General features: G+C 53.5%; 6 protein-coding genes across 6 annotated transcripts; 3 read left to right on the forward strand and 3 right to left on the reverse strand.

Annotated features, from left to right (window-relative positions):
- Nucleotides 1-2,953: 2,953 nt before the first annotated feature.
- On the forward strand, nucleotides 2,954-4,719 carry LRP88_06223 (uncharacterized protein; the record flags this gene model as incomplete). The annotated part of the gene is made up of 2 exons (XM_083242763.1): nucleotides 2,954-4,169; nucleotides 4,424-4,719. The coding sequence occupies 2 exons, from the start codon at nucleotides 2,954-2,956 to the stop codon at nucleotides 4,717-4,719; spliced, it is 1,512 nt and encodes a 503-aa protein (XP_083101699.1).
- Nucleotides 4,720-5,447: 728 nt separating this feature from the next.
- On the reverse strand, nucleotides 5,448-5,901 carry LRP88_06224 (uncharacterized protein; the record flags this gene model as incomplete). Its single annotated transcript, XM_083242764.1, has 2 exons — nucleotides 5,448-5,582; nucleotides 5,644-5,901. The coding sequence occupies 2 exons, from the start codon at nucleotides 5,899-5,901 to the stop codon at nucleotides 5,448-5,450; spliced, it is 393 nt and encodes a 130-aa protein (XP_083101700.1).
- Nucleotides 5,902-6,552: 651 nt separating this feature from the next.
- On the forward strand, nucleotides 6,553-8,427 carry LRP88_06225 (amino acid permease-domain-containing protein; the record flags this gene model as incomplete). The annotated part of the gene is made up of 2 exons (XM_083242765.1): nucleotides 6,553-7,554; nucleotides 7,603-8,427. 2 exons carry the CDS (start codon nucleotides 6,553-6,555, stop codon nucleotides 8,425-8,427), a joined length of 1,827 nt encoding a protein of 608 aa, XP_083101701.1.
- A 682-nt stretch (nucleotides 8,428-9,109) lies between these two features.
- On the reverse strand, nucleotides 9,110-10,701 carry LRP88_06226 (formate dehydrogenase (NAD+); the record flags this gene model as incomplete). The annotated part of the gene is made up of 3 exons (XM_083242766.1): nucleotides 9,110-10,156; nucleotides 10,582-10,629; nucleotides 10,699-10,701. The coding sequence occupies 3 exons, from the start codon at nucleotides 10,699-10,701 to the stop codon at nucleotides 9,110-9,112; spliced, it is 1,098 nt and encodes a 365-aa protein (XP_083101702.1).
- A 2,637-nt stretch (nucleotides 10,702-13,338) lies between these two features.
- LRP88_06227 (ankyrin repeat-containing domain protein) lies at nucleotides 13,339-16,122 on the reverse strand (the record flags this gene model as incomplete). Its single annotated transcript, XM_083242767.1, has 1 exon — nucleotides 13,339-16,122. One exon carries the CDS (start codon nucleotides 16,120-16,122, stop codon nucleotides 13,339-13,341), a length of 2,784 nt encoding a protein of 927 aa, XP_083101703.1.
- Nucleotides 16,123-23,814: 7,692 nt separating this feature from the next.
- On the forward strand, nucleotides 23,815-24,552 carry LRP88_06228 (uncharacterized protein; the record flags this gene model as incomplete). The annotated part of the gene is made up of 2 exons (XM_083242768.1): nucleotides 23,815-23,832; nucleotides 23,899-24,552. 2 exons carry the CDS (start codon nucleotides 23,815-23,817, stop codon nucleotides 24,550-24,552), a joined length of 672 nt encoding a protein of 223 aa, XP_083101704.1.
- Between the last annotated feature and the right edge of the window lie 288 nt (nucleotides 24,553-24,840).

The following is a 24,840-nucleotide window of genomic DNA, read 5'->3' on the forward strand; positions in this document are numbered from 1 at the left end:
GGCAAGCCAACCTCGCACCCTCGGGACAAGAAGAAAGGTGACCAAGACCGCGCGGAGCTTATTCACGATACGACCCTAGCATCGACCGAGCCTCAACACGCCGGACCAGCTTTTTCCTGGGCATGCTACGCGGCCAGTGTCATTGTTCGCTAAATCGCTCTTGTCGATGAGCCGCCAGATCCGGCGGCCGCATCATGTCTCCTTGGCATACTGAATCTGCTTCCGCTTGCACGGACACGCCGGGCGGATCCAGTGCTCCACGGGGCTCAACAGGCGGATGAACTGATGTGCAGTTGTAGCAGCAACGTGTGCACCTACACGAGCAAGAAGCTCCAAATTAAGATCAACGTGAGCGGCTTTCATGGTGTTGCAAGGATTGACAGTCTTTTACCTCAGATTTTGATGGCTGGGAGGAGTTTAGGAAATGATCGCAGCCGTCGGACTGTCAGAGATCCAGACATTCAGACGCAGTTGTCGAGCTCGGCGTTGGCAAAAACGTTACACCTCGTCACCTGTCATGTCATCACACACATCTCCGCGTATCAGATAAGGCCAAGAATCACCGTTCATCCTGGTTATGGTCGGGATTGATGTTCGAGTTGGCAAAGTCGACAGTCTATATGGGTATTATGACGAGTGATGGCCAAGCCGGGCCAAATGTTGTGATTTGAAAACGTTTTCTGTTGACAGTCACCAACACATTCGTGCCGCTCCGCGAGACAAGATCAACAAATCGAAGGGGGTTGGATAACGAAAGCTGCAAAGACGACAGGTAAGACAGGGGTAGGGAACAAGGGGCTAACAACGTGGGTCAGACAGGGGCCGGGGAACGGGGCGACGGAGACCAAAGAAGGACGCTCTGGCTGGCTGGAACCAATGACTTGGACCCGATCGCTTACTCGCTTACGCCTCCGATGCCCGACTTTTTCTGCCGATTTTCTCGTATTTCCTGCCTGGCATGAGGTGCTGGAACCTGTCGGCGTCTTCGTGTGCCTCTGGCACGGGGGCTGCAACGTCGAAGGGGGCTCTGTCGGCCCAGAGGAATGCAGGCCGTCAGTCATGGAGACGATTGCTCCGTCTCGTGTCAACTGGATCGTGTGGGCTCTCGCTCGCTCGGTCAACGTTTTCTTTTCTGGGAATACGAAGCCAAGCACCACGGTCCCGTGCCTACGCCCTTGTTCGTCCGTTTGTCGTCGCACCCGCAGTGACATCACAAAGCTCCAGAAGGTCGGCGCCTGGCGTCACTATGGGGGCGTCCGATTCAGAAGCGCCTGCTGGGCAACGAGGGCCAAGGAAGGGGTGGAAGACCCGATAGCGGTGGCAGCGTAGCGGTGCTCCCGACAAAAATAACCCTGCAACCGATTGCAGAGGCAGCAGCAGAAGCAGCGGAGCAACGCGTAATAAACGGTACGTACGCAGCGAGGATCGTGTTACTGGTCCGTCCGCCAAGGCGAATTCCAAGATTCTCGATCTTCGCGTGGGGACAGCAACTATCGTGAGCAGCAGCGGGCGACGCCGTTGCGAGCCAGCGGTTATTGACGCCAGACAGAGGCTGAAACTTATCCCGAGTTTCCACGGGGAAGTGAGAAACAAGTCTCAGGAACTTGAATTCTCTGCCATTGCTTTTAAACAGCCGGCGCGTCAGGAACGCCAGATATCAGCGCCTTACATCGGATCAGCCAGCCAGACGGCGCCATCGAGTGCCAGCCAGCGCCTCCTTGCTGACACCGGTTGACACTCAAGGCGTGCTCCGGGGCTAGACTGGCCTGGTCGAGCCGCCTCTCAGCGCCTAAACCCCACTGTCACCCATCCTCCCTTACAGTCCAGGCCAGGGCCAGGCTTGCCAGGCTCCCCGGGCACGTCGTCGAAGCTGTCTTCCAGTGGACGGAGAACGCAGCCGGTGGGACCTGGCAGGCCGACAAGGGCGCTAGGTGTCTCTAGAGCCGGGGTGGCTGTTGTTAAAACTGCATGCGGTTCCCTCCATCCCGAAAAAAGAAACATGGGATTTGTATCTCCAACACCATCGACCGGCTTCCCGTGTATGCCCTGCCCTTTCTTTGCTTTGCCACCACCCAGCAAACAGTCAGAAAGGTCGTCGTCTGCAGCTCAGCCTCCTTTGACCAGCCATAGTTTAGCTCTCGGGACTTTAGTGGACGGATCCCCACCATCCATGAGCGATCCAGTATCACGGGCTTGCATTTAACACCAAACTCTGTCCTGGGCTGTCCTGTCTTGTCTCTCTTCCGAGCCTCCCACTTGCCCACGGCTTCCAGCTCGACTCAGCTCCTCGTGTTACACCGTCGCGGACTCTCTCCACCTCGTCCTCCACCTCGTTCTCGGGCCTCCACCTACACCCGCACTCACCTCACCCCTTTGGTGCACATTTCCAAGCAGCGCCTCCATCGACTGTCAACTGTTTACCGGCTGGCGGCACGCTATTCGCTTTCCGTCGTTTTACTTCCCTCACTCTCACATCACCAGCTTCTGCCCTGTGCCCTGTCTGTCTGCTGCTGCTCCGTGCTTCTCCTCCCTTGAGCACCCGCACCCGCACTTGCAAGACACTAGAGCCACCTCCCATTTGCTTGGCCCACGACTCTTTCATCATCGATAAAGGGAATCAGCCCCCTCTCGCCAGCTGTCGCCTGCAGATTCTTAGGTCCCTTATTTAGCTTGCCGTCTCCAGTCACCACTCACGGCCTGGTATTCGCCTCCTCAACCTCTCACCACCTGCTTCCAGCCAGTCGTTTCTCGTTCCGGCCCACGACACAAACCCAAAACCTGTCCACCCATCTTGGTCACTGCATCTTGCTGGATACTGTACCTATCCTTGGACACTAGACGTGCTTTGCATATCTGCCAAGCTTGATCTCAGCCTCCTCTCTTCCTCCTTGTGTCAACTTACAAAACTCAACCACCACCCTCACCTCAAGCCTCCAAGACACTCATCATCATCATGGCATCGCACAAGAACGACTACAACATGGAGGCCGGACTGTTGAGCACTGACAGAGAAGAGAGGATCATGTCTGACAAGGAAGCCCTACTCCAGGACTCGGAGCCTACCCAGCCCCAACGACGAAGGATCTCCCCAGCCCGCAAGGTTTTGGTTGGTTTTGCCGTCTGCTGTCTGCTTGGTGTTGGACTTGGTGTTGTTGGACATGCCACCAACATGAGCATGTGCCCTGGCCATCTCCGCCATGGTCATGGTGATGCCATGGACAAGCACGGCATGAACTCTCACAGGCCCAACCTGTCCGAGTCCATTGCCTTGATGGTCAAGCGTCAGAACACTCCTGGACCAGGCGACACAAGCCAGGCCACCGAGCCTACCCAGGGTTCTTCGGAGCAGCCCTCGGCCACCGGACAGCCCTCTGCTACAGTGCCCACTCAGGAATCTACGCAGGAACCTACCCAAGAGTCAACCCAGGAGCCTACTCAAGAATCGACTGAGCCTACCCAAGAACCTACTTCGCAACCCTCAGCCACCAGGGAACCAACTTCAGCCCCCTCCAACACCCAGACGAGTGAGCCCTCCTCAGCCGAGCCCGCGAGCTCAGAACCCAGTGAACCTGCCCCTGACACGTCAACAGACAATCCCACCTCTGCCCAGGACACCGCTACCGAGGAACCCTCTGCCTCGGAGACCCAGGAACCCACCGAATCCGAAGCCGAGACGACTGCGGCTCCTACGCGAAAGTCGACAACTGAGGAACCCAAGTCGACTGAGGAACCCAAGTCGACTGAGGAACCCGAGTCGACTGAGGATTCCGAGCCCACTGCTACCGGTACGTCTGATTCGGAGGAGGAGACTTCCAAGACTTCTCCCTCTTCTCCAAGTGCTCCAACGTCCGAGTCCTCTGCTCCTAGTGCTGCAACTGCAACCTCCACTGCTGCCAGTACGTCTGAACCGCAAACTACTCTGCCTGATGATTCTTCTTTTACTTCCTTGCCGTCTGAGACGGCTTCCTCGGGTGAGACTGCTCGTTCTACCGCCCCTGACACCACCACTGCTGTTGAGACTACTGCTGTTGATGCCACAACTGCTTCCTCTGAGTCCGCCGATGAATCAACGTCTGAGTCCGCCACTGGGTCAGCGTCTGAGTCCACCGAAGAGGCAGAGACAACATCCTCCGAGCCTCCAGAGGAAACAGAGACATCGACAACCACCGGTATGTGGGACGGACTGCCAGCATCGGGTCTCTTTGCGGAGATTCTGATGCGGATCCAAATCCCAAAACCTGCTGCGTTATTGTGTTTCGTGCCATCCTTCGACACCCTGACCACCCGAATCCACAGCCTTCGCAAGTGCGCCAGATACCCGATCATCGCTATACTGAGCTTGATGGACCACGTGCATGTTGACTCGAGACCGCGCTTAGCACTAGTACATACGTTTCATACAAGTATGCTAACATGAACGCAGACGATGACCAGGAGACTTCAGCCACTGAGAGGCCCACGACTACCCGAAGCACCATCACCGGAACCGGCACCAGGCGAACCTCGAGCGCTGTGCCCCAGACCTTCACCTCTACTCTCGAGGACGGCGGTGTCACCACCATGACTTCCACCTCTTGGGTGGAGGTTGTCCCCTCGGCCGAAGCCACCGCCAGCGGAAGCCCCGACCTCCAGAACGCCGCTCCCCGATCCTCGGCCTCTGTCGGCGGTGTCATCTCGGCGGTTGTTGGCATGCTGTTTGGCGGTCTGATGCTTCTGTAAGCCAAGCCGAATACGGCCCCGGACCACGCGACGGACGGACGAAAACACGAGGACCCCGGTGTTACGAGTTACTTTGACCAGTCACCCCAACCGGTGCCAAGTCGTTTGTCTGAACACGGCGGGGTCCACCTTATGAATTTGACGGTCTTCTTTCTACATATAGGAACAAAATGATGGTAATAGACTGGGAGCGGAATCAGACGCTCAGGCAGATTGGACAAGGGGGTTTTTGATTAGACAAGAGCATCCACGTACGGTTGTATCTTGGAGGACTGGGATCATTAATGGCGCCTAGCATATTTGTCGACATGAGAATCGCATGTAGTAGAGTGCATAGTACATTAAGCGGGTACAAAGAGATTGGCGTTTTGTCACGCACCTCAGGGATCAAGACCGGTATTTGTTTAAGTGAAACTGACATTTTGGCTTGGCCGGACTTTAAAATTTTACATGGAGTTGGGTTGTGTCAAGGGCAGGGGTTTAGAAATAGCCTTTGCATGGACATCGGCTCATGGGTGGCGGCCATTCCGGGCCAACGCACAGATGGAGGCCTACAACATCAGGGACGTCACTAGTTTTCATCCGATGTTTATGAAAGATGAAAAGGACAAGAACATGTGCATCAAAAGTTGATTGTATAAAATGAGGGTATACCAAAAAACGCCTGCTCCATGATGATGTACGCATGTATGAATTCTTGCCCTCCAATGCAGTAACCCAATGCCTCTTCAGCCTGGGCCGATTCTCGGCATGTCGTGATGCTCGCTTAGTCTGGAAAGGTAGGTGTTGAGCTCTTCGACGCGTTCCTTGTGCGTCTTGAGAAGTTCGGGTCTAGAGCCTGAAGACTCGGCGAGCTGGAGGAGCTGCGAATTGACCATGTTAGCAAAAATGTGATGCAGGTGGGGGGAGAGAGAGAGAACTTACCCTCTTTTTCTTTATTTCGTCGTGGCGCTTCTCAGCCTCGGTCTTTTGCGCCTCAGGCCTGTCATCCTCTTCATCGCGAGGCTCATCATCCGCCTCCTTGTTCTTCTTGTCTGGATCCGGACCCTCTCTCTTTCCGGTGTCGAGGTTTTTCTCCAGATCCGTCTTCTTGTCTCGCTTCTTTTTCTTCTTATGCACCTTGGACCCCTTGAGCTTCAAGGCGCCACCACCACCGACGGCGGTATAATCGTCCGAAGCCATAGCGCTGATGGTTTGAACGTTGCAGGATGCTGCTCGGACATCTGTGAGGTCGGGAGGGAGCCACCTCGTTTATGTAATCCGAACTGTGGCGGTGCAGTCAACTAGTGGATACGAGCGGGAACGAGTGAGCGAGCGTCAATACGCGGGTTGCAAGTTCCATAGCGTTAGGGGACCCAGCCTAAGCCAGAGCTAGGTGAGATCCTAAGACTTTGAAGCCTCTCCTATTTGGACTGTCTTTGTCTTGTTCATGCAACACGCGCGATGCCCCCTTTTGGTGCTGAACTAAATCTGACGAGCAATCATTGACGACACGAAATATTATATCCTTCCTTTTACTGATTTTTAATCTTTACGACCAATTCACGACTCTACACGCTTCAATCAATACACCGACCGCTACAGAGACTCGAAAGTTCCTGACAGCCATCAAAATCCCTTCCGGACATCTACGTCACCTGGCGCCCAAAGTCTGTTTTCGTTTACGAATCCCCTCCAAGACGTCTGCGCGACCGCTATGTTTCATCGCTGCTAGCGAAAATACCGTCTGATTGGGAATACTCTTGGACGGTCGATTGAAGACGAGAGACCGCCGAGAGACGAAGCGAAGGACGAGAGCGACAGAGAGGAGCACGACCAGCAGCAGCATTCACAATGGCGCCGTACGGGCTCCCGTCGCATACACGAGACTCACTCGAACTCGCGTCGCTCGCCAGCTCGAGCCAGGGCAACGAGGATGGCGTCTCGGAGGTGTCGTCGCGACCCAGCATATCGTCGTCGCGGAGGCTGTCGCTCGAGCAGGACGACCCCCTCGACAGCGCCAACCCAGCCAGGAGGATGCACCGGTCCTACTCAGTGTCGTCGGCCTTTGACTTTGCCGCCAACATGTTCCCGCTGAGCTCGACTGCCGGCGCTGGCGGGTACGCGCCCATTGGGGCTCCCACGTCGACGGCGCGGCCGAATGGTGGGTTGGGAGGAGGGTCGTTGGAGAAGCACAAGACCTTGACCTACCTCAACGGGTTGTCGCTGATAGTCGGACTCATCATCGGTTCTGGTATCTTTTCGTCCCCGGGCTCAGTGAGCACTAGAGTCGGCTCGCCGGGCGCTGCGTTGGTCGTTTGGGTCATTGCAGGTGTGCTCGCGTGGACAGGCGCCGCATCGTACGCTGAGCTTGGTGGAGCGATCCCTTTGAATGGCGGTGCTCAAGTGTATCTCGCCAAGACGTTTGGCGAGTTGTCGGGCTTCCTCTTTACATGGGTGGCCATGCTGGTGCTCAAGCCCGGCAGTGCTGCCATCATCGCCATCATCATGGGCGAGTACTTGGTGCGCGCCTTCATTGGCGCTGATGCTGAACACATCAGCCCCTGGATCAACAAGGCGGTCGCGCTCGTTGGTCTTGTTGCTGTGACGTTTCTGAACTGCGTCTCGACACGGCTCGGAACGCGCCTTAACGATATGCTCATGTTTATGAAGTTTGTCGCTCTACTGGGCGTCACCATCACGGGTGTTGTGGTGGCCATCACAGGCAAGACGCTCAAGGGCAAGTCGAACGTCGAGTGGAAGGCCCACGAGTTATTTGACAACACGTCAACAGACATGTCTGCTTGGGCACTTGCGCTCTATGCCGGTCTCTGGGCCTATGATGGATGGGATAACGTGAGTAACACACTCCTCTTTACAACTTCAGCGACTGACATGATATAGACAAACTACGTGGTCGGCGAGTTCCGAAACCCTACTCGAGACCTGCCCAGGGTTATCCATACGGCCATGCCACTGGTTATCCTCTGCTATGTTCTCGCCAACATGGCTTACTTCCTGGTCCTTCCCCTTGAGAGCATGGATGGTGCCAACACCGTAGCTGTCATGTTTGGTTCCCAAGTCTTTGGTTCCGTTGGCGCTCTTATCCTTGCCCTGATCGTCAGCGCCAGCTGCTTCGGTGCTCTCAACTCGTCCACATTCACCTCAAGCCGTCTTGCCTACGTCGCTGGCAAAGAAGGTTACATTCCCTCCATCTTTGGTCGCATCGGTGTTGGAAATGAAAATGAGAACAGTCTCAGCACGCAGCGCACACGAAGCTGGTTCTCGCGCAAGTTGAGCCGTGCTTTCGGTGATGAAGACACGGGCTTGTTCTATACCCCTATTTACGCGCTCGTGCTGAACGCCGTCTTGACTACGGGCTATGTCATCGTCGGCGAGTTCAGCACCTTAGTCACATTCTACGGCGTAGCGGGCTACACCTTCTACTTCCTCACGGTGCTGGGCCTCATCGTGCTACGCGTGCGCGAGCCGCAGCTTGAGCGACCCTACAAGACATGGATCACAACGCCCATCATCTTTTGCTGCGTGAGCTTGTTCCTTCTCAGCCGCGCCGTCTTTGCCCAGCCGTTCCAGACCGTGGCCGTTGTGTCATTCGTCGTAGCCGGCGTGCCAGTGTACTTTTGGCGCATCCACGGCCGTGATGAAACTGTGTTGAGGAGGAGGGGACAGCCCGGAGAGGAGAGAAAGTGGTGGCGATTCTGGAAATGATTTTCACGATCAAGAGACATGGGTTTTACATGGCTAGAGTATTGGATATGGTCTTGTCATGGCATGGGAGATATAAAGGGGGGGAGTGACAGGCAACGACGATTTGATGACGACGGTTGGCTTGATGAGGAATACCACCCACCAATTGGACGTGTAAATGTAACAGTAACAAACAAAACATTATGGTAAAATGAAATAATCAACAAACAATACTGCAGGGTTATGCTGGTTTTAAGTAACTTGATCACAATATCGTGAGGGGGCAAATGTGCATGATAACAGCAACAGGTCAGATACAATAGGATAGTTGCCGGTACTCAAGTTCCGTCATAAGAGCCTCAACTTTATCAACTTGAGCTCCACTACAAGAGAAGAGCAAGATATGGTTCAACTCTGATGAGCGAGATGTCAAGGCATCCGAATCTGTCAGTCAAGCAAACTATGCCGCATGTCTTTCAATATCACTCTAGTTGCCAGATACCTTCTCAATATCCATATTTCTTAGTGATTTCACAACCAACGCGATGAGAAACTTCACAGTCAAGAGACAGTAGTTAATTTTTACAGTTTTTTTATTATTCTGCGACGCTATCTTTTAAATCCCCGCGCCTATTATGCAGTTATGGGACTCGTAATCATCATCATGTACAGTAAATTCTTCCTTCCTCTTGTGGCGAGGCGCTTACTTCTTCTCACGCTGGCCGTAGGCCTTGGTGGCGTAGTCACCGCCGTGGACGATGAGGTCCTCGGGGCGGTAGTCGAACTTGCCAGAGAGGTAGCTCTCGATGATGGCCTTGGTGCCGTCGGCGTAGCGCTTCTGGGCATCCAGGGAGGTACCCGACATGTGGGGGACCATGGCGTTGCCGCCGCCGAAGGGGTTCTTGGCAGTTCGGAGAACGTGGTCGGCAGGGGCGGGCTGGGGGAACCAGACATCACCACCGTAGCCGGCGAGGTGGCCAGACTTGAGGGCGGCGGCGACGTCCTCCTTGACAACGATGGCGCCACGGGCGGTGTTGACGAGGTAAGAACCCTTCTTCATCTTGGCGATGAGGTCCTTGTTGAAGAGACCCTTGGTCTTCTCGTGGAGAGGGCAGTTGATGGTGACAATGTCGCACTGAGCGAGGAGCTCCTCGAGGGTGTCGACGCGGCGGCAGCCAATCTCCTTCTCCTTCTCGGGAGACAGGGGCTGGTAGTCGTAGTAGAGGAGCTCCTTGCAGTCGAAGGGCTTAAGACGGCGGAGGACACGCTCACCAATGCGGCCGACGGCGACGGTACCGACAACCTTGCCCTCGAGGTCGTACTCCTGCTTGGCAGCAGCGGCGACATCCCACTCACCACGCTCAATCTGCTCGTGGGCGGGAACGAAGTTTCGGATGAGGACCAGGATGGTCATGAGAACGTGCTCGGCGACGGAGACGACGTTGGAGCCAGTGACCTCAGCGACGGTAATACCACCGTTGGTCTTGTTGGCGGCGTTGAGGTCGACATGGTCGGAGCCGATACCAGCTGTAACAGCGAGCTTGAGCTTCTTGGCCTTGGCCAGACGCTCGGCGGTCAGGTAACCGGGGTGGAAGGGAGTGGTGATGATGATCTCAGCATCGACGAGCTCCTCGTCGAACTTGGAACCCTCACGGTCCTTGTCGGAGGTGGTGACGAGGGTGTGACCCTGGTCCTCGAGCCACTTGCGGATGCCGAGCTCGTTCTCAGTGGTGCCGAGAAGGCCGGGGACCTATTACAGCCGTGTTAGTCATGGTTGAAACTCAATTGACTGAGACTGTGCAGGTTGATGAATGAGGAGGTCAGGGGCAAGACATCGAGTACCCGGAGGCGACTGGGGTTGCATTATGGTTACTCAAAGACTATGCAGTGTATCCTGCAAGAGCCACGAGCCCACACAGAATCCCACCCAGGGACAACTCTGATGTCTTACCCAGAGGCACTGCCCCGCATCTTGGATTGAATGTGGCTGATCTTGAGTAGGGAGACGATTTCCCCGCGTTTGGGATCGGCAAGCGTGGGTGTGAGTGGGGAGGTGTTGTCGACGTGAAGGCGTTTGGAGGGGCAGAGAGCAAACGACCATCGACGAGCGGAAATCGAATGGTGAAGAGGAAGAGGTTGAGAGAGCTGGGAGAGTTGATTGAGAGCGAGACATACATCCTTGGCGTGCTGGCCACCGTCGTAGAGAACAGCAAGAACCTTGACCTGTTGGGGTTGTTAGATAGAGCTCAAAGGGATATCAAAGTGCGAATGAGGGGAGATGGGAATGCTTACCATTTTGGCGGTTGTATAAAAGTATTGGTTGTAAGTGAAGAAGGAAGAGGAAGGAAGATGGTGATGATGATGAGAGTGAGGAGGAAGAAAGAAAAACAAAATATCGAGCGTCCAACGCCAGATATTTATGCTCCAGGCGGGCACCGGAGTCTCGTTACCACGAAAAGTTACAACAACGTATGTAACGGGGAACGGGCAGCGGCATCCAGGTTGGTTTCAGTGGGATCAACACACAATCCTCCACAGCCAAGGTTCCACGTCTCACTGCGTGTGGTGTCTGTGTGTGTGCACCTGTGCCGCGTGCATTCTCCTCACGCTCCCGCAGTGCCATCCGATCGAAACGAACGGAACGGATACCGTGGCCGTGTGTCTTGCTCCGCGAATCTCCATCAATGCCGCGAACCCCGAAGCTGTCGGTATCTGGGAGGGAGGGGGCAGTGTACCTCTCTGGCACTAATTCTCCGCCTTGAGAGGGTCAGTTCCAGTTAGCAAATTAGGCCCATGAGGCTGTATCTCTTGCTCTCTCCGTGTCTCTCCTCCTCGCATGACGAGGCCCGGACGGTCACCCGCCGCATGCCGTCGTCCTATCCCGCCCACCTACGCGCGCAGCCGTGCAAAGCGGGGGCGCCCAGCAAGAGCGTGCGACCATCCCATCCATCCACTCTCGAGGGGGCTTACCGTATGAGGAAAGTATGAGCACAGTCGATGGCTCTGGGAGGCTCAGAGTTGAGCGAGTGAATGGGCATATCTCGGCGTTCGGTGTTGCTCTTGCAAGAGAGCGAATCATGGCGGATGGTGGGTACAGGGGAGAATCTGCTCTGGCCAATCACGTGTCTTGGCTCTGTCGGTGGGGTTTACCGTTTTAGGACCTAGGAGCGGGGTTGGCAGTGTCAGGCAGGCCCAGCTTGAGAAGCTTCACCTCTCGGGCACGGCAGCTACGGTCAACGTCTCCGTGCCGTCCATCCATACGGACAAGATTTCCATCAAGCAACACCCAATTGACCACTCTCTACGGCGATTCATAGTAATTCGGGGTCTTGCCTTCTCCAAAATGACAATAATGACTTCCGTTGGAGAAGCCTCGCCATGCAAGGCTCTGGCAACTCAAGTCCGACAGACATCAAGCTCTCCGTAAGGTTGTCAGCGGTGTAAGTGGAGATACAGATGGTGATCGTGGCCTGCTTTTGACACACACTTGGCTCCACGGCGATGGACCTCGAAGATGAAATTACGGAGCAGAGGAGCTTCCAATTGTGGGAATCTTGGATATCAATGGCATAATCATCCATGCCTGGGACACGCAGAAGCAGGTCTAGATTCCTGTCTTTCCCCTGGAAAGATTTGATGCAACACGAGCACATGGACCGATTTTCTCTGCCACCTCCACTCCAGCCTCGCTGAGATATCTCGCTCAATCTACGATGGCCGTTTGTGAAATTATATCGCTCAAAACTCACATCGTAGACCGGTCACGTACGTAGTCGCAGGGGTAACAGACATGTCAAACCATTCTTGCCCGTGAGTCCATGGATATCCATACCTCCTCGCCTCATCCTTCGTTCTCCGAGCAACCTACGAGCGAGCACCAGAGTGTGAAAACGCCTCAAGTCCAAGCCATCATACCATTACTCCTTCGCATCGGCCCTTTCCCCCCTAATCCTAATGTGCTATCCACCATCCATCGCTATTCGGAGTCCCGCCATCCGGCCGTTTCTCGCCCAGCCAAGCCCCGAGATCCCCGGCCTCCGGTGCGGGGGAAAGCTCTCTCTCTCGCACTTTCATCTCCGGGCGACGACTCGCGTTCCGTGTCGCAGCACCATCAACTCGACGCTACAGCAACAAGTCATGCACAAAGAGCCAAGTCTCGGTAGTCGACCCGTCGTCCGTCTCACTCACCTGGGCTACTGTTGCCAAACATAGACAATTTCGCCTACCGGCCTCCACCTCCGCCCTCCGCCTCCACGCGCCAGTTCGTCCCTCCCCCGCATTGGATCCCATCTCCCCTCAAGTCGATGAGATGAGATCCATGTCCATATCCCTCTTTAGGCGCCCTCGGCCGGGCGGCGTCTGGCCCTCAGGGTTCTTTTCCTTGCTTCTCTATTCCTTGTCCCGCAACACCGTGACATCTCCGACTGAGCGTAATAGTCCATCGGAGGGAGAAGCCGACCTCTCGGGGGTTATTGTCCTGGTGCAACTCTGACCATCATGAACTTGTCGTAGATCTTCCATTGTCCATGAGAACTTGTCTCGATCACTCTTCCAGCTCAAGCATCATTCCATGTAGTCTCTGAGAGAGGTTGCCGGACAGGAACATCAACTCTTGGACTTGTACAACTCACCTAACCACCCATCTTACACCGAAACCTCACCTACATCCATACGCGCTCACCTCACCTCTGCACAACCTTGGACCTCAGCTTCATCATGTCGTCAACTCCACAGAAGCATTACCACATTTATTCATGTCGTGAAATCCCTGTCCGTCCAGCCTGTCCCAGGGTTCCGGTTCCCGTCCCTTCATACCTATAGATAGATGTCCCCCATACTGTATATCCCATATAGCGCCAACCCAAAGCCATGCCAGGCCGCCGCAAACAGAACATTCATATCCATACATGATCAATTTTCCCTCTTCGCTCCTCACATAAGGAATCCAAATAGTAAGGGTACGGGAATCGGCATCAACCCGTCGTCGTCATCGTCATCAAAGTCACTCTCCCCGTCATCGTCCTGCCATCCCCCTTCCGAGTCTTCATCCTCATCAGAGTCTTCAGGGAATGGTGGGAACAGCCCGAAGCCGTCATATCCATCATCCATTTCCGATAGACTCGAGTCGTCATCAATGTCCTCGCTCACGTCGCTTCCCCCAGCTTCATAGTCTTCTTCTATATCATCTTCATCTTCTTCGTCTTCAGACTGAATCGTCGGTTCCACATAGGGAATATCAAGTGCGTCCAGCACTTTGCGTCCCTCAACTCCCATCGGAACCCCTTTGGGAATCGCCAGTTCCACAACTTCTTTGACGTCCACGTCATCCAGCGTCTTCACATCGGTTCTTAGACCTGCTGTGATCAGTCGGCTTGCAAAGGTCCAGTTCAACTTGGGCTCGACGGCTCGCACATAGCGAGCCCTCGTGGGTTTCAAGATGCCGGGCACCCAACGGATCATAGATGACCAGCACTCCCGATGCAGCCGCTCTGGTTTATCACACAACACCTTCGGGTGTTTCGATAGTATCTGTACGGTTTGCGGCTGGTAGCCATGAGTGATGGTGTACATGAATGCACCGTCAGGCATGGCTTTGGTGGCCATGTGAACGTCCGCTCCACCGTTGACCAGCACCGGAGTTGTGCGCCAGAAGGAACCCGACTTGAGACTGTAATACAGCGGCGGCTCGTCCTCGAAAAGCTCATTGGGGTCTTGCCCTTGATCTAGTAGCACCTGGATAAGCGCAGAAGGCTCATCCGCGGTTGGTGACTGGTCCTTCAAGCAGTGGAAGATCAGCCCCCTTTGCATTTCCCTCGGCGTGGGCACCGCCTTCATCAGATCAGCAGCCCGCGTCCAGAGTTGCTCCTCCAGTGACAGCTTGAGGAGGCGCACCAGGAAGGCATCCGAAGGCCTTGTGATGCCATACTGGGCATAATCCATGCTCAGTATAAACTCGGTTTTCCCGTCGTCATACGGGTCCTGTACTGACTTGTCAAGCAGATCCTCAAGGTCACCCTTCTCCGGCCGGCCGCCATTCTCAAGAATTGCTTGGGCAAGACTCAAGTTGCCGTTCACAACGGCCTCGGTGAATGGGCGGCGCAGGGTTACGCCCTTGTCGTTTGGATCAGCGCCACGCTCAATGAGGAGCGCGGCGAAATTGGCGTGCTGGTGGTCCCAATCACGACTGAAGTAGGGCTCGCAGCGTCGGGCGCAGATTATGTTCAGAGGTGTCAGGTCTTCCGTCGAGTCTTTCATCGATGCCCCCGCGTCGAGAAGCATCTCTCCGGCGTCGCATAGTCCAAGAATAGCGGATCCTTCGGCCATTTCACCGACTCGAGAAAGGGCGCTCAGTCCCTCATGATCCAAGGCATTAACGTCAGCTCCGCTGTCGATTAACGCCTTCATAGCATCCGTGTTACAGCTCGAGCTCGCATGCATCAGGGGCGTCATCCCCAAGAGGGAGTCACGGGCGTTTACATCGAACTTCTTGTCGATGAACTTTTGGATGATCTCGATCTCGGTGATCTTGCTGGTGGGCTTCGGGGGATCGTAAGGATCGGCAAACTCGTCAGGTCTGACTTGGCCAGGTCCGAGAATCAGATGAAGAATGCTGAACCGGTGCCTTGAGACCGTGTTGACGTCTGCGCCCAGGTCGATGAGCTTGGCAGCATCGTCAAACCGACGCGAGAAGCACGCCATCATAAGAGGTGTCAATCCCGTCTCGATGAGCCTGGTGTCAATATTGGCGCCTTTCTCAATGAGATACGGAACCGCGGTGTCCCAATGTCCGTACCAAATGGCCTGGAACAGGGGCGTTCCCATGAAAGGGCCTTCTGCATCGATGTTTTCCTGAAGCTTTCCTTCCACAAGGAGCCGCAGTAAGGGGAGCATGTCGTGCTTGGCAGCGTGGTGCATCGCGGTGAGTCGGAAACGACTTGAATCATGGGCAGCATCTTCATCTCGCCAGACGTTGGGGTCAAGCTCGAAATCGATACCCTGGTAAATGACGGTGGAAGCCCCGCGGCTTAGCAGAAACTTGGCGGTCTCGAACTGGCCGTGGCATATGGCAACATGCAGAGGTGTCCAGTTTCCACCATGCAGATCCTCAAGCTCTTCCTCTTCGATATCTTGCGAGTCGCTAAAGGCCTCCATGGGAAGGTGAGGACGACAGAGACAGAGTCCCCAGGAGGATGCCTCGATATATGCGCCCTTGTCAAGAAGCACCTCGATCATGTCGATGCGCCCTTTGCTAGCGGCGACATGGATAGCTTCCCATCGACAGTCGCTAAAGATTCCATCGTCGCAGCCGCTCTCGAAACAATCGCAGGTGTCGTGTAGAACATATGATGGGTCCAGGTCGACAGACTCGTCGTCGTCGTCGACGCGCCATTCGGGATCATCGTAGTATGAGCTGTGATAGTTCCACCACTTGTGACGCGAATCGATTCGTGGCTTGGGCCTGTGAGCATAGGCTAGACGCGAGGGGTCAACACCGGCCTCGAGGGCGCGGCGCAATAGATCGATGTCTTCATGCTCCACGGCCCAATGTAGTGCGCCTGGCCTGTCCGACTTGACCTCGCGCTTCCAGAGAATGGGGCTCGCAATATGATAGCAGTGTCGGTTGACGCGCGATAGAGCAGCTAGGTCGTACTTCTTGTGGAGGAAGGAGGCGATACTGTGCAGCACCTCATTAGGAAGTCGGTCCAGCAACAACATGACGGGCGAAGCTGGCAGCGGCGAGCAGCCAGAGTCGAGCGACGGAGCGAGACGAGACGAGACCCAGGGAGGGCGATGATGAAATGGATGGAATGTGGATGTTTTGGGCTGGAGATAAAGTGAGGGGAGCTCTCGGATTTTGTTTCCGTCGCCGTTGATTTTCCCATCCATTCGCAAAACGGTGGATGCAGCAGGTGCATCTGCTAACCAAATTTTAGTGGAGCCCGCCCGAGAGGCCCGCCTGGATGGACGAGCACGAGCTGCTGCTGCAAGACAGCGCGTCGCGCCAAATCGCCTGGCCTGGAAATTCTTGCCTGGCACCTCGCGAAGCCCAACCAGCCCCTGTAAATGGTCTGCGACAGTGGCATCTGCCCCGCATTTTAGCGCGACCAAAAGTATGGAGCCCGGGCTGTTACAGTGCTCGGTGCCCTGTGGTTTTGGACACTGGACCCGCTTTTATATCGCAACCCGCTGCCTAGTTGAGACACTGACGAGCTGAATGGAGGATAGGATACGATGAAACCGGCCAGCTGAAGTCGATAAACAAGAAAACATTTGTTTCCTTGTTTCTGGTGATATCGTTTAGACTAGATATTTTACATTCCAAAATAGTGCATGTCTTAAACAGCCGTAAGATGAGGCCCACGGTTCAAAAGACCCCCACCTTTATCGCGAGGTCTGTCGTTGGGCCGCTCACATGCATCCATTGTCTCCGCTTTCAACCCCAACTGCCTCAACTCGAATCGTGCGAGGTCCCGAGGGACTTTGCATTCGTTCTTCAACACAAAGACTACAACAACATAGCTAGTCAATTGTTACGCGCATAATTGCTACAAAGGAATTATTCTTGCATACCACAATTCAATAATGCTGTCTTTATTAATTGAACAATGCCTAATGGAATATTTTCCCATTATCCCCTTCAGCTATAGGGTGGACTGAGCAAGGTTCACGCATTCGCAACCATGACACATTGATGAAGGACCTCTCTTGTTGGGGACCCTCATCATCGCTATCAGGCTTTCAGCCTTATTTCAATCTCACGCCATAAATGATCTGCCTTGTAAGCGTTGTCGAAAATCGCTCTTGAGGTTTGTCCAATGACCCGTCTCTGTTGCTCCAACCACCATGATTCATAGCCCGGTTCCCCTAACGCGGGAGGCCGACCATCCTGGAAAGTGAAACTGGAAATAAGGCACCAAGACACGTGAACTCCAGTGCAAGCGGATTAGGCTCATGCTCGCGATGGAAGAGATATCCTTGGACGTTATCGGGGAGAAGTATTTATATAATCTGGACACGGATGAGAAACTTCAAGTTTGGAATTCCCCTCTGATACCAATGATCTCAACTGTCTTAACGAACAACTTGGCTGCAGAAATGAGTCCTTTAACACCCAGAATGAGTCCCTATTCAAGAATTCTATCCCGTTTCTTCGAGTTCTTGGCCCTCTTTTCAATCCTCAGAAAAGCCGAAGGCCCTCATGTCACCACAAACTACAACTTATCGACTTTGGAAGCCACCCGTCGCAGACTTCTGAGGAACCTCTGCTTCATCTGCGACTACAAGAAAGGCGGCGACACGACGACATCTATCGCTGTCGAGGACCAACCTGACTGTTTCATGTTCTGGGTGGCCGGGAATGTCACTCCAACATCGAGAGTTGTTGATTTCTTGGATCGTGTTCTTGACAGTTTACAAGGGGCCGAGGCACTTGACGAGCTGCACAGAAAAGAGTTGGAGGATAGACTGACGGAGGACTCTGTACAGTTTGGCACTCCCAGGATCCAGAAGGAATGCAACATACTACGGAATGCAACGAGGAAATGCCAGAGTTACTTGTCGACTACAGCGTCGAGCACTATGACGAGTGGTTAGATACCGGAACTATTGAACTTCGAAAGGCATTACGCTAACTGATATCCAGACCTTGAAGCGCTTAAGAGCTGGCTTCCCCAGTTTCGGTTCGACATCACGGCGGACACCTTGTCTTTATGCCATGCTGCGTATCGAGCTCGGGAGGATCCTCATATGACAACACTGCAGGTCCTCAGCCGTGAGGATAGTGCAACCCTTGAACATGCTATATCTTTCCGAGCTATCAGGCATTTTGTAGGGCGTTTGGCTGAGCGCATTCGGGTACCGAAGCAGCTTGTCGAGGACGCCAGTCGTTTGGGTATACTTCTCAGCAGCTATCGTGTGGCCGCGGTTCCTGCTCCTCAACCAGCGATCGTCCCCCCCCCCGACGTACAAACTACTCTCCATTCGATCACCAGGCGTATTCTCCGTGCTGGAGACCCAAGGATCGAGGAGTTCCAAGAGTTCCTCACGAGACTAGATGAGCAGACTGGACTTGAAACCAAAGTGAGGACCATGTATGACAAGGGCGATATGCAATCAAGGGTCCACGCGGAACTGCAGATGTTGGAGTTTTTCCACAAAGGTAATCGTGTCTTCGTTGAGAACGACCGCTACATAGCCTGCAGCAAGCTTGCTTGTCTCTGCTGCAAGCTGTACTTCAGACACCACCCAGGTTTCTACGTGGAACCAGACTCCCACCAGAAAGTATACACGAACTGGCGCCCGATTATCCTCCACAAAGCGGAAGAAGACCCTCTGTTTCTAGAACAGAGAGCCCTCTTGGGAAAGGTAGGTAGGGACATCGGCAACATGCTCCAAGATCATATCGCCCTTCAACGGACGAGTGTCGTTTTACAACCGGACTCGATAACCAACATTACTACGTCCGAGGACATGCCGTTTGACTCTTCCGATTTCGAATATGAGTTACTCGGAGAGTACGAGACAGATGAAGGTAAGTTCAGTATATGTCTCATGCTCATCAGGAACCTGACAATAGATAGAAACCGCCCCAGCAACTGAGGCAGACTTGAAAGATGACGAGGAGTTTTCTGATAGCGATGGAGAATCTCAGGGAGGCGTGACATTGTGATAATGCGAAAGATACGATTTGCGGGTTGGAATTGCCCTTCGATTTGGCCACTATTATCGTTGTGTATTGCCGACATATGCATTCATATACGAGTGAATTCACGTGGGAGATTATCTCTCCTCGACCATTACATGATTTCTATAGTGCTTCTGCATTAAGCAATGTACTTATGATACCTCTAAACCATTTTATCGTCAAGAAGTTATCGTAATCCGGCTCTGCCTTTGATTTTACCACGCCGTAGTCGAATGGCGGCTTTGCTCGGCGAGATGAGCAACTCCATGGCGAGGAAAGACATGGACAAGAGCCAATGCAAACATACTGCCATAGACACTACTGGGTGTTTTACTTGCACAGAGCCACGCTTCTTGGAATAGACACAGGGGGCAAAGGTGTAGAAGTACCAAAGAGTGTCCATTAAAAACTAACGATTATGCTAACACGCTACCACGTCTCCTATCATCGTGTCCTCTTCTTCCCGCCATGGACTTCCCGCAGGTGCCGTGGAAGGTTATAATTGCGTGTGAACATTACAGGACAAAGAGGACACTTGCAAGACTTCTTCGACCGGTGAGAGTTGAAGTGCTTGCGCATCTCCCTTGGCCAAGCACTCTTGTGTGTACATCCGGGCCAAGGACAGTATACAGGTTTATAGTGCGAACGAAGATGCTTTCTGCACTCAAGTTAGCATGGGAACAGATACAAGTTTGCGAGGGACAGGTGAGCGTACGTTCTCCCGGAGTTGTTGCCAAACTGTTTGTGGCAGCTCCCCCAGTTGCAAAAGAATATTCCATCTTTTACACATTCGTCTTTTTTCATACGAATGAGAGGATCTTCTTCGAACTTGAACCTTTCACTGTTCTCTGATCCCGAGCTGTTTCCACCAGAAGTGTCAGCAGAGGAAGATTCCACATCCGAGGTAAATGTGTGTAACTGGGCCTGATCATCATTGCTCAAGACCTCACTGGAGTAAACCAAAGAGTCAACATCATTACTGGCGGAGGGCACTGGGGTTCTCTATAGAGGAGGAGGTGCGCCCTGTGAGCCAGAAGGTGATGTCGAAGCTTGGAATGCTTCATGCGAGGTCGCCGAGGAAAGATCAAGACCGGAGTGGGCGGATGTCAGAAGGCTCAAACAAGCCGGGTCAATAGTTTGGAGATGCGGTTCCGTCTCACTCGTCCCGGGAAGAAAACCACCGTCGAGCACTGGAAGGTCCATGGCCATTTGAGGCATGGAGCCCGAAATCACATCCTGCAATCCTTCTTGGTTCGTGAAACCAAAAGGATCTACATCCTGAACCAAAAGTTCGGCTTGCGTCCACTGCCCCACAAGATCCTCATGAGGATCTATCGGGGGAAACATGTCGTCGCCGAAGTCTATTTCACAGCCGGGGCGGTGTTAGTGAGCGGTGTTTCATCCCCACATGATGACTTCAAGCTGACGGGCACTTACAATCCGGGGAACAGCCCGAGTCCACAGGCGATGACATTGTGGACTCGGACTGGTGATGGGAGGGGGATCGTCTTCTGCTCATGAACTAGGTTGCTTCTGAGACTTCGAGAGAGGATACTTCGAAAAGAAAAGCTAACAAGACGGCAGAAACTTGAGCTTACTTTATAACTCTTGCTCCCCTCAGTAAAGTGCCTGATCCTTCTTGTCTCAATGGCGTCAACGCAATGCTAAGGTGCACTCCCATTGTGCCTTATCACAGACAACTCGGTCGGCAGGTTCCAATGACGGACTCGATCACCCCTCCTGCGCGTCTGCTCTGCAGCCAACAGACCAACCGAACCCCTCACTCAGAGAGCAGATTATCATACCATTCACCTCTGGTTGGCGGTGCGGTTGGTTGAAAAAAGTGTATCAAGTCCGCTAAGGGAGGCCTACCGAAAGCTGGCCAAGGCTTATTGGCCGCGGAACCGAGTTGGGTGGCATGCAGGCCGAGGGAGAACCTTGAGTGCGATTGCCTCGCGCCTAGGCGGACGGGCGGGCGGTCGATGCGAACTGTGAATGTGTGCCTGGTGTGGTTCGGATGTCTATTTTCAGAACTGGGCGATGCTGTTAATTGGATGTTATGTGAGGCCGATGCTTGGACGGTTGGTTGCTGCTGCGGCGAACTGGATTAAGGCACAGCCAACGTGAGACAAGAACAAATGTGCATACTCGCTGTGGTGTTCCGCGTGTTTTCAGGGCTCACAACCTCACCGACTATTGCAAACGAAAATGTGCAATTAATTCTTCACGGCTTCAAGTGGGTTAGACCACTTCCCCCTCTATTTCGTTGACATGCAACAGTGGAAAGCTATGTGTATCTGAGACACCATGCTTCGAGAGTGTTCGGCTCGGACCGGGCTGACTGACACCACCCGTCTTTTACATTCCATACGGCTTGATACTGATACAACGACATGGACCAGGCAAGTTATCAAGCAAAGCTTGGATGGCTCATCGCGTCTCTAACTGACGGATATTAGAGGGTGAGGGATCGAATCGAATCCTCCTTAGATCCTACAAGCTCGTCAAACTACCCCATTGACCACCAACATGTCGATATATCGAAACACGCACTATGGAGGGGTCATGAGCTCGGATGAATGTCCTGTCATCTCATATCTGTGACCCAGTGGATCGGACCACATTTATGATATAATCAGCTGAACGAGTGGTCATCGCCATGACACCTAGGCGAGGTGTTCAGGGTCCCTCTGTGATATCATTCTCAAGGAATGTGAAACCGGAGATCTTCGTAATGTTTGTCGACAACCGAGACAGAACGTCATGGACGTTGACTGACCATGATCCGTGGCTCAACAAAGCCTCATGCCGTAATGTGCTGCAATGCCACGCGATCGAGCTTGCGTGTAATGCATGGAGCACCTGTCAGAGGAAGCGTCGGTCGCAATTTCGCAAATAATCGAGGCTGGGCTGCTGTGCGATCCTTCATCATCACACATGGAGTATCCCTTTGTTCGGATCGGGATCCCCGCTGTCGGCTTTTTCAACTTGATACTAAAACGATGGTTGGTTCCACACAATTGGGTTTCACCGGCCAGAAAAGCCAATGGATTTTGCAGCATGTGACGAAACAATTGCTCTGAGGGACGAAGGGGCACATTTTAGGGACCCGTTGATCACTGGGATCCCCGGATTTGGTGCTTCTCTGGGTCCCTTTTTCTCTGTTTTGTAACGAGGTTGGGATGTGCATCATAATCTTGATTTGCGTCAATCATTGGGTCTGCCATGATGATATTCATTTGCTTGTTGCATCATCTAGATAGGAGAAATAGGCAGAGAAAAATCTTTCAACAAAGAAAGCAGACTACGGAGAATTTTTCAGCTGTCAACACCATTCCATCCATGATCGGGATGGCCTGGTCTGGGCGGTCTCGGCTCATGGCTGTCTCTTGCCATTCCCCATCTTCGGGCAGGTGTAGGTCGGTGGTTGGTGTGCAGCGGAAGGCTCGGCCGGGACAGGATGACGAAATGGCAGTCGCTCTAGCGCAGGGCCCCTCGTATTTCAGGGCCCCGACATCGCCTGTGCAGCGCTCCACAGGGGACTCCCCGCAGCTTGCATCCCTGTAGCCATACGCTGGCAGCCGCGAGGCCATCCGTGGCTGCCCTGGTGGCCGGCCATGATCCACCCACCCGGCCGCGACTTCCTGCGCCAGCGGTCGATCGGCCCACTAAGGAAGGATCCACAACCTCCACACCCGGCATAGTGGAGCTGCTTCAGCTCGCCGCCTGGATTCTCTCCGGAGCTCACTTGTCGGATCATGGTAGTGTCAAAACGGCTCGATGAGGACCCAAGGGAGGCTTCAGAGCATGTAACCCAGCCAAAAGAACACGGTAGCATTACAAAAGTTTATCCTAGAGCATGAATTATAGAATGACAAGTCAAAAGGGGTTCTCAATCGCCGCGAATTTGGCCGGAAGAGCCTCAACAAAGCATCTTGTAATGGGCTACCTGCAAATAACGCCGTGATGGCCTCAGCACGTAGGGGAAGTCACCAGAAAATAGCCGAGTCCATCTAAAATAGACTGTGGAGAAGTACTAACCCACAGTTCAGCACTGGACCAGACTCGGCATGATACCGCCACCACCCTAACGGCCTGCAATGGAGGATTGGTTGTTGAGGAGTGGAGGCTGGGTTGATCTCAGAAATGCATGCATTATTCGGGGAGACGATGGAAGGTAAAAAGGTTTGGTCGAACCACATGACGCAACAAGTGAAGACCAACAAGACAGAAGAACACAGCGGGCATCCATGTGAGGAAAAAAGCGAGACACCAGCCTAGAGGTCTTAGCTTAACTCCATATAACGATAGGCAATAGAGTATAATAAGAATTAAAAAAAAAATGATCAAAAGTATTACAGTGATTATAATATTCTTCTCCTTATCTTATTATATTTTACCCAAATTCTTTACTATCCTTATGATGAGTTCTTTAGTACTCCTGAAGTTCTGGTGTCTCGTTTATTGCTCGACCCGCGTGGCGGGAAGTATAAACATAACGGGGGTGGATCCTCAGGTATTAATCACTCCGAGGTTGCACTTGCACTAGGTACGTACCACCCTCATCAGAGCATCTCAAAGAAGCATATAAGATCTCGGTCCCCTCTCATCAACATTGGATCGCCAACAAGTCCCAGACAACACAGCCCGACAAAGACACTTTTACCCCCCTCCCAACTTTCACTCTCCCCCCATACAGTCACAATCACAATCACACACACATCATGATTTCCTCAACACTCGTCCTGGGCGTCCTGGGCCTCGCATCCGCATCACCCCTGTTGGCCCCTAGGTACGGGTATGTCGAGCCACAGATTGTCACAAACCCTCGCTACCCAGACCGCTCAACATCAACGGGCTTCAAGCTCATCGTCAACGTCACAGACCACTCAAAGGACTTTGACCCTCCCATCAACAACTATGAGATCACCACCATTCACGTTGGTGCCGGCCTGAGCCTGGTTGGTGTGGTTGAGCAGGACGGCCGCGTCTTCTACCAAAACGGCACAAAGGACCAGCGACAAGATGGCGAGGCCACTGTCCTCACTGACGGCGGCACTCCCCTCACTCCTGCCGGCCTGGCCATCCAGCAGAACAAGGAGAACAAGCAACTCTACGACGCCTCACTCAACTTTGGCCCTGGCACACCAGGTGTTCAGCTGAACGCTCTCGACGATCCCTACACCTACATGCTCCCCGAGACCTTTGTTGCCTGTGACGAGAGCCTGGAATACTACCAGGGCAAGCACTTTATCGTCATCAAGCAGGCCCGTCTCTCGATCGACGAGAACAACGAGATTCAGCGCAACATCCCCGATGGCTGTGCTCCCATCCGCCTGGTTCCCCAGTGTGCCGAGCTGGAGGAGGTTCCTGAGGGATCCTACTCGAGCCACGAGTTCGCACTCGACTCGAAGTGCTACGATGATGTCGCCAAGATCAAGTGGGAGCAGTACAGTCCATAGGATTGGGACTTGATCGCTTATGAATATCGGGCGATTGGTTGGTAGTATGGATTGTAATGATGAATGGGTCACGACTTTGCATAGTTACCTAGGTAGTGGTACTCGGGGATCGGCGTCACGGATTGGCATCACGGATCGGCATTAATAGCCTTAATAATAGTAATAACTTTCTCACGCTCGATGGTCTCTGAAGGGGTGAAATTCTTTGTTCGGCTGTTGAGAATAAAGTTTGGACGGCTAAAGTGGCCCTCGAGTGGCACAACATGACGCACAGTTGAATCTAGACCG

The sequence above is a fragment of the Fusarium phalaenopsidis genome, assembly GCF_050370095.1.
Source record: "Fusarium phalaenopsidis strain FUZ10S chromosome Unknown contig_32296, whole genome shotgun sequence".
Taxonomy (NCBI): domain Eukaryota; kingdom Fungi; phylum Ascomycota; class Sordariomycetes; order Hypocreales; family Nectriaceae; genus Fusarium; species Fusarium phalaenopsidis.